This window comes from Odocoileus virginianus, chromosome 28, assembly GCF_023699985.2.
Source record: "Odocoileus virginianus isolate 20LAN1187 ecotype Illinois chromosome 28, Ovbor_1.2, whole genome shotgun sequence".
Classification (NCBI taxonomy): domain Eukaryota; kingdom Metazoa; phylum Chordata; class Mammalia; order Artiodactyla; family Cervidae; genus Odocoileus; species Odocoileus virginianus.
Genome location: NC_069701.1, coordinates 4,569,591 through 4,579,008, shown reverse-complemented (window position 1 = coordinate 4,579,008; position 9,418 = coordinate 4,569,591). Strand labels below are relative to the sequence as shown.

Here is a 9,418-nt window from a genome sequence, read left to right as displayed (position 1 = left end):
AGCATTTATTCCTTGTAGTCTTTTGGAAAGCAGCCATTCTGACTGGTATGAAATGGTACCTCATTGTGATACAGGTTTCATAAGCAACCGTCAGGTTTCTGATTTATTCCTCTACAATTTGTGTCTAGTTTTCAAGAAAACCTGACAGAGAAATTGAAAGACTCCTCTGAGTATGCAGGAAAATTTAGCAGCATTCAAGTCTGCTCCCTCTACCTCAGGACACCTCTACCTTCCACATCAAGAAACACCAGCCCTGCCTAGAAGTCATCAATATAAGGAGAGAACTTTGGAAGGTGGTCAAATGATTGTGAGGAATATCCTTCTTCACACATAAGAACTGTGTCTTTGGATTCATTCAGCGCGAAGTCTTTCTTCTCCAGTGATCCTGACACATGCCTGGAGCTCAGTGCAGGGATGTTTGCATAGAAATAAAGATCTTTGTTCCTCTTACAGATCTTTTAGCATGCAAAGATGCATCTTGATGGTCATGTCTACAGCTCCAACTTCTCAAACTGTCAGACAGCTTGCATTTGCATTTGGTGAATTTATAATGTTAGGAGCTCTACACTGTGGTAACAAAAGGGAGACTCCAGTAAAATCCATTTTAAAAATAAAATCGTCTCTCACAGAAGAGGGTCTACCTAGAATCTTTCTGGAATAAAGGAGGCTAAGACTTCAATGGGAGTTCTGGCTGGAAAAATATTAATATAATTCTCAGGAACTATCAGAAAATCTGCAGAAGATACAATCCCTAACCACAATACAAAAATAAAACAATTCTGAGATTATAAAGGGGGGAAGACCATGGCTACATAACTCTGGTTACTTTTCATGGCACAGAAAATGTGTGGCCTGTGTATTGCTGCAAGTCCATTCAAAGTGGTCGAGCCTCTTCATCCAGGTTCACACGCCTGCACATGGAAAGCAAGACTGAGTCTTTCCTACAATGAGGATTCCTGCAAGAGTTCCTCTTTTGGGCAGCATAGGCTTTGTCACGGTGTTTACAAATAGATAGTAACCAGATATTTTTGCCTAGAGAATCCTCATGGACAGAGGAGCCTGGCAGGCTACAGTCCATGGAGTTGGATATGACTGAAAAAACTTAGCACACATGTCCATAGTAAAGGAAGTGTTCTCATTTCATTCTTTTACATATAATTGTCCAGTTCTCCCAGCACCACATGCTGAAGAGGCTGTCTTTTCTCCATTCTATATTGTTGCCTTCTTGATCACATCAAAGGCACGCTAAGGAACACATCAAAGATCAAGTGATCATACATGTATGGGCTTCTCTGAGAGTTCTATCCTGTTCCACGGGTCTATATTTTTGTTTTTGTGCCAGTACTATACTTTCTTGATTACCATAGCTTTGTAGTATACTCTGAAGCCAGGGGGCCAGATTTCTCCAGCTCAGCTTTTAGAAATGTGTAGATTATGTTTTTGTATATGATTAAGTATCTGTTTTAACTCAGTCAGATATATTTAAGACAGGTATGTTTGTGCTATGTGTGTGGAATTTATCTGTACATAAACAGATAAACATTCTTATAATTGGTCAACTGGATGGGATGGCCAGTATTAGGATGTGAGCTTTGCAAAGAAAAAATGTAAAATGTGCTGAGTCCATCTAGCAAGATGATTTTAATTAGTCTGGTAACTTTAACAATGTATCTATGTAAATCCATGACTGATTCATATCAATGTATGACAAAAACCACTACAATATTGTAAAGTAATTAGCCTTCAACTAATAAAAATAAATGGAAAAAAACCCACACATACACACAGCAAAAATGTATCTGTGAATAATGATTTTGAAACAGAGACATATTGAAGGAAAATGATGTTAGAGATGCGTAGCAGGGAGAAGAGAATTCCAAGTCTGCCAGTCAAAAGAACCATGTGTTCTTGCTATACCACACACAGTTAGGAAAGCATGACAGGTGTTCTTTGATTTCTAGGGAGACTAGAAACCAGTGAACACACAGGACATAAAATAACAATTGCACAGTATTCCAGGAGAGATTTTATTTCATGAAAACAGAAATAAATTTATACACTTAACATATCAAACTTAAAAAAAAAATCAAACAATACATTTGATAAAGAAAGGCGAAGTTTCAGAAAGTCAGGTGGGCACTTTACCTAACAACCTCAATTATTCACATTCCTGACACCTAGGGTCAGAGTTTTGACCTCTGGTCTTGGGTATCTAGAGCAAAGAAAAGGTTTGAGCGGAGATGAGAAGGAGCAGTAGAGGAAACTACAAATCAGGGAACTATTGGCCACATTGAAAAAGCTCAGGATTCCACCTTCGTAATCCAGGAACATCCCCACCTGGCCCAGAGGCTTTTTGACATATTGAGGTAAGAGTGGGAAGGAGGTAAAGAGATTGTACTGACTGTTCTCTTTGATACAAAGAAGTAGAAAAATTCCCTTGGAATCAAGGGCCATGCCACTTTCCCTTGCCCAGGAGTCACTGCAAAGTCCAATGGCCCAGGTGCAACAGCCCGCCACATCCACCTCCCAGTAGTGCTGGCCGGAAGTGAATGACTCAGCTCCCCAGGCAAGAAAATATTTAGATCTTGGTGGAGTGTTGTCGACCCCAGGACCATCAGGACCAGCCAGCAGACATCTCAGATCTTCAAACATAGGGAGATGATGAGTGACTCTTTCATTATGCAACACAGTGTACACTGTAGGAAAAAGGAAACAAAATTATATTAACGAATGGTGTTTTAAGTTCCTGATGGACATGAGCTTTATACAGTGTCTGAGTTGCGTGGCTTATGAGTAGAACTTGGAGGCAGGACAGCAAGAGAGCGTGAGGAATCTTCTGTAGTCCACGATCTTCTTGTCTGTCTTCATAAGAAGAAGATTTGAGCCAGAACGAATGGGAGAAATCATGATTTTTATCTAGGAGATCTACTGCTTAGTTTTGGCCGTTGTTTTCCTGGGACATTTGAAAATAGGCAATGAAATAAAAATTCACTATCAGAAAGAAAAAAAAGTAGTTTGCCCATATCATTAGAAAATGTTCAATAATAAACATAATATTAATGATAACTCCAAAAGAGTGATCACTTTCCCTGACAAGGATTTTGACTAAAGAATTCAAACTTAAACTAAAATTTTAAAAAAATCACATTTTTGAAATGCTTTCTTTGTGAGGATTTTCTGCCAGTATACCTTGAAAAACAAAAGAAGCATAAATCTTTTAAAATTAGTTCCCAGCTAACTTTGCCAATCTTGCTAATAAACTTTATAAAATTTCACATTATGTTTGTAATAAGCTTGATCATAGAGAGGATTTTGTTCAATGTCCAGAAAATATGCTTTGAATTTATTACAAATCGTTTATAGACCAACTTAATACTCCCTAAATATCTCACAACCAGGGATAACACCCCTTTCCTAAAACTTGGAATGTACCAAATGTACAGACAGAATTACATATTTCAAGGAAATAGTCAGCAGCATGCCAGCCTGCTGTTGGACATCAATTATCTTTTCTTATTTTTTACTTGCTTTTTTCCCTAGATACCAGATATATATATGTGAGAAAAACTGGTATCTAGGAAAAAAGCAAGTGTATATATAGAGAGGGTTTGCCAACATTTCTTCCTTTTAAGATCTTATGGGGGAAAAAAAAAGAGCCATTTGGCCAACCCAACGTTGTGTATTATTATTCTACTATAAGGCTGTATGTGTTAGTCGTTCGGTTATGTCGGACTCTTTGCGACCCCACGGACTATAGCCTAACAGGCTTCTCTGCCCAGGGAATTCTCCAAGCAAGAATACTGGAGTGGGTTGCCATTCCCTTCTCCAGAGGAACTTCCAAACCCAGGGATCGAACCCTGGTCTCCTGCCTCGCAGGCAGATTCTTTACCATTTGAGCTACAGGAAGTCTACTCTAAGGGTAAATTTGGTTATAAAAGTTCCCCATAAAGAGTCCATAGGTTGAGCAATGATGAAGGTCACAGAAAGAACATGAACAAAGACAAGCATACAAATCCCCTATCAGAGGGCTGCCTGTTACCTTGGAATTGTCTGAGCCAGTCTATGAGTCCAGGGATGGGCCACACGCTGAGTTCAGGAAGCACAGGCTGGGGCAGGAGCAGCTGCGCTGACTCGATCCTGCAAGAAGGGACCCTTCCCAAGGACTGCAAGGAAAAAAGACCATGTTAGTCATGAGATTTCTGTCCTTTTGTATCTTCTTTCCTCCTTCCATTTGTTGAAAATCTATTACTTTCTAATTCTCTTCTAAGGAACAATCAGAAACTATATTAATAACAGAGCTTAAACTAAAACATGATGGGCTTCCTCAGGGTACATTAAGGAAGGAAGGAGGCCAGGAAGAGTGTGTGCAATGATGCAGCCACATCTAGGATTCCAGTGTCACTCACAGCCCGTGCTACTCCCAAGGAGAGATCTCACCATCTATGATAACAATTAAAGCAAAACAGGGAACCATAAAAAGGATTTATCAAATGCATTGGAACTGATGACCGTTTCTAACAATCTTGCACAGAAAACTGGCAAAACCTCAGTGTCTCCAGGAAGTGTGAGATAACAGAGTGATAAGGGTTTAGCAGAACATATATTGAGATTTACTCCAAGAAAGTTAACTGTCCCCTGGTCACAGAATTTTGCTGATTTTGGATCATCTGTCTGGATAGTACTCCTGATCACACTGGAAAATCTGGTCTTATGTGAGGTAGGAAAAGGGCAAAAATATTTCAAAGATTACCAGGATATGATGAGAGAGGGATTTGAGAAATATAATTGGAGTCAAGGAGGACCATCCCTTAGCTGAGAGTAACCATATATGAGGTAACATTTTAGTGTCACAGCAGCTCGTCTAGAAGAGCGTTTCTCTCTCTGAGGACGGACCCTCCTTTCTCACCTGGAGCAGCTCTGTGTCCGGCTTGTGGCACATTGCAGTCAGCTCTCTGTACACTTCTTTCAGACTTTCTCCCTGTTGAGTCATTCTCAACACACTCTCCTTGAGTTGCTGACAAATCTCCTTGCCTTCTCGCTCCAGGGCCTCCAGATGCAGTTTCTCATCCTCATGAAGCAACAGAGGTATCCTCTGATATAGAACTGTAATCATGACCTTCCTTAAGGCGACATAATTCTGCAGAGACAGTGGATTCAAAGCATTACTTATGCTCACATTCAAAAGAAAGCTTCAAATATTATTCCCCTAATATCATTGAGAATGTTCTTGACAAACTTTCTGCCTCACACATCTAATGGTCTTGAATATTTGCTGGCCCTTCCTCTCTGTCCTTTCTCTGAATTCCTAGTCTCTTTCCCTGTTTAAATCAAACCATCTAAAGGTCCTAGGTTCCTTTCCTAGGTGGATTTTCCAGGGTTCTTACTCCATCAATTATTTCCTCTCTTACCTGAATCTTGTTTCTCTCTTGCTCCTTACCCTGATTTTTCTAAATATTCTTTTATGAGATAAACCCCATCTAGCACAGTTCATAAAATATGCTCTATTTTTCCTCTAGGTAATACTATATTTTTATCTTCTCCTTCAGAGTCACTCTTAGTGCAATGTCATCTTATTTTGCATGTCTTAGAAAGCTTACTCAAATCTTAAAAATTTAGCCTAAGAATACTTTTCATGCCTTGGTTTTCCTATTTACTGGCATTCTCTGAGCTAACTTGCATTGCTGTTCTTGTTGTTCAGTTGCCCAGTTGTGTCTGACTCTCTGTGACTCCATGGACAGCAGCATGCCAGGCCCCACTATCCCTCATCATCTCCCGGAGTTTGCCCAAGTTCATGATTATTTATCGGTGATGCCGTCCAGCCACCTCATCCTCTGACGCCCTCTTCTCCTTCTGCCCTCAATCTTTCCCACCATGAGGAACTCTTCCAATGAATGGTCTGTTCACATCATATGACCAAAGTAGTGGAATTTCAGCTTCAGCATCAGTCCTTCCAACAAGTATTCAGGGCTGATTTCCCTTAAGATTGACCGGTTTGATCTCCTTGTTGTCCTCAGGACTCTCAGGAGTCTCCTCCATCACCACAGATCAATCATCGATTATTTGGCACTCAGCCTTCTTTATGGTTCAGCTCTCACAACTATACATGACCACTGGGGAGACCATAGCCTTAGACTATGCAGATCTTTGTCTGCAGAGAAATGTCTCTGCATTTCAACACACTGTTGAAAAGCAATTTGCATTGGCTTGTTCTAACTATGATTACCGGTAAGTCATTTTAAACTATTACTTTTCCAGGGAAGAGAAAAATATCCTTTAATGGGAACTTAAATGGGCCTAAAATCTAGAATTATATCAATGTCTATACAAATAAATCGGAACATTTTTATTCTTACCTCAAAGGACTGAGTTTTGTTAGCTTCCTGATTCAGACTGATTTGCATTTCTTCTCTCAGTTTCCATAAAGATCTCATTCTCTTTACAAGTTTCTCCTGCAAAATACCCATGAGATTTAGTGACCTAGATAGTGACACCATAAATTTCATCCTGTTCTGGATGAAGAAAGGCAGTTGCCGGTTACATAGAAATCTTGCATAGAATGCTGTGGCCAGAGCTTTCCACATTACTCTAATTTGGTTCTAATACTGGATATCAAAGTCACAGAAGTAAATACTGGAGAACTGGGGGAATTTTACAATAACAGAATCTATTTCCTAAGAAATTGAATCTCACACTTTAATATAGACTGACTAAGAAAGCCTCAAACTCCCATCAGAAGCCTCTGTCCCTGGTGCCACCCTCCCCGGGATGCTGCATTTCCACACGTGTGGGCAACTGGCCAACAACACTGACAGGACACATTATATGTGAGGATCCACATTCAGAAATCCCACCTCCACTATCTCCATCCCATCACCATCATAGCATCCTCGTCTTCCCCTCTGACTTAGGAGCCTCTAGATCCCAAACTGCTCTAGAGGCATCACCTACCCGGGACTCCTCAGCAGCCCTGTGTATGGGACTGTGGCTGTGAGCTGCGTGCTCGGGGCGTTCAGAGCAGGGCCCGCAGAGCAGGGTCTGGTCAGCCTCACAGAAGAGACCTCTGGCTTCCTGGTGTGTCTCACAGATCTGCTCCTCAGAGCAGTGGTCATGGTCAGCTCTGGCCTGTCTGGCAAGGGAAGCCAGCCTCTTGAGGGCAATATTGGTTTTGAAATGGGGCCTCTCTGATATTCCCCTGCACTCAGGGCAGCTCCTTGGAGTCTGGCCTTCTTCCCAGCAAAGGCTCAGACAGGGACGGCAGAAGCTGTGCCCACAGTCTATGGTGACGGGGTCCAGGAAGCAGTTCATGCAGATGGAGCAGGTGAGTTCCTGCTGGAAGGCTTCCAGCTCGTCTGAATCCATGTTTCTGAAAATGAGAGACAAATAAGAGAAGGTAAGCGAAAAGGCTATTCTTCTGTCCTGATCAGGGAAAATAAAGCCTTTGGCACAGTCCTGTTTTGAACTCTATCTCATTTCCATATTTGCTTACCCTCAATACAAACCTGTATGCTAAGTTACTTCAGTCATTTCAACTCTTTGAGAACCTATGGATTGTAGCCACCTGGGGTCCTCTATCTATGGGATTGTCCAAGCAAGAAAACCAGAGTGGGTTGTCCTGTCTTTCTGGAGGAGATCTTTCCTACCCAGGGATTCACCCATGTCTCTTAAGCATCCTGCATTTGCAGGTGTGTTCTTTACCACTATCACCACCTGGACTTCCTGATGGCTCAGTGGGTAAAGAATCAGCCAGGAATGCAGGGGACATAGGAGACACGGGTTCCAGCCAAGGGTCAGGAAGATCCCCTGAAGAAGGAAATGGCAATCCACTCCAGCACTCTTGTCTGGAAAATCCCACAGACCTGGGAGCCTGGTGGGCTACAGTAGAGTTGGACATGACTGAGCGACTAAGCATAATCACAGTAGAAACCTAGAAATGGTGACTACAGACTGTTGGGTTCGTGCTATAATAAAAAGGATGAAATTAGATAAGAGTCACTAGCAGCTTTTATTGTTTAAAGTAAACATGAGTGTAAATGTTAGGATGACTCCAGAGTTAATTGGTCAGCTGACTGGTACCAAAGTGCACATGTAACCTCAGTCTGTCTCTCTCTCTCCGTCTCTCCCTACTTGGAACCCACACTAGCACTCACTTTGTCTCTGTGCTAATGTTCTCCATTCCTTCTGCCTTTGAAGTAACATATGTGCTTTTCTAAAGACAAGTACAAATGTTTATGAATAATGTAAACAGTGTAATCAATGTTGTTTTTGACTTTGATGTGCTAAATATGTAAATAAGTCAGTGTTTCCTTATGACTTAAGTAACAAAACTACTCCTTTCAAAGCAAAAAAAAAAAAAAAAAAAGAAATTATGTCATTGCTAGTTCAGGAAAACAGTTTTACCTGGAGTGAGTTCAGATGACCAGAGCATGACATATTTTGAACTGGTGAATGTTCCCACTATAACAATAATCAGTAAAAATAATCAGTTGCTTACTAAAAGCAAAGAAATAAGTTTGAATATACACAAGGATTTCCTCTCTACACTAGAAATTCCAGACATTTGGTTAATGGAAGCAGCATCAGGTTCTTTGTTTTCTGAGACTTCACTCTCTGTCCATTTCACGTCTTTGGAGTCCTTACTGGCTAATTAAATCTATCTTGAACACTTTTCACTTATGCACTGCAAAGTGAGGGTTCTAAAATGATAGCAAATGCCACCATTTCAAGGAGGTTTTCTGATTAATTCACCCATTTAGCTCATGTTCATCTGTGTGAAGGGTATGAAATATATACATTATGTTGAACATTTTAGGAGTACTATGTGTTTTATAAGTACTTGGGTCTCTAGAATACTCTTCTAAGACTTAAGAACATCTAGTAACATAAGGTCATGAAATAATGATGATTAAATAGATTAACATTATAGATATCAATATATTAAAATTGCTTTATTATGTTATTTTAAATTTTGATGTCAATTTTAAAACCTAAAACTACTTGTTTTCTTGGACACTATTTATCCAGGTAAGTAGGTAAATGGAAAGTATTTGGATAAGAGAAAGTGAGCATGAATATACACTTTAAGTTACCATACATTGTGACTAAATATTTGTTTTAAATATATGATTCCTGTTTTCTTCCCTGTCTATGAGAAATTGAAAAGAAGAGGCTACATCTTTCCAAGGCTGAGAATTCAGTTCTGGTCATGAAAAGAGACAGAAAGAAAAACTTCTGCTAATTGAATGAGTATAACATCAACTTTAAGATGCCTTTCCAAAAAAGCTTGACAGTAAAGCCATAGTGTACAGATCTATTTCTTGTAAAAATTGTTAATAAGAGATTTATGGAATTCTGATAGATGACCACAGTTTTCAACAGTATAGAACCTAAAGCCTTTGACTGAAATGTGCATCAATTGAGG

The 9,418-nt window shown here is 40.1% G+C and overlaps 1 protein-coding gene across 1 annotated transcript; it reads right to left on the bottom strand.

The window, feature by feature from the left end:
- Positions 1-2,154: 2,154 nt before the first annotated feature.
- On the bottom strand, positions 2,155-7,359 carry LOC110122624 (tripartite motif-containing protein 64-like). The gene is made up of 5 exons (XM_070457400.1): positions 6,949-7,359; positions 6,354-6,449; positions 4,907-5,137; positions 4,040-4,163; positions 2,155-2,696 (listed from the first exon to the last, which is right to left on the bottom strand). Exons 1-5 carry the CDS (start codon positions 7,357-7,359, stop codon positions 2,155-2,157), a joined length of 1,404 nt encoding a protein of 467 aa, XP_070313501.1.
- Between the last annotated feature and the right edge of the window lie 2,059 nt (positions 7,360-9,418).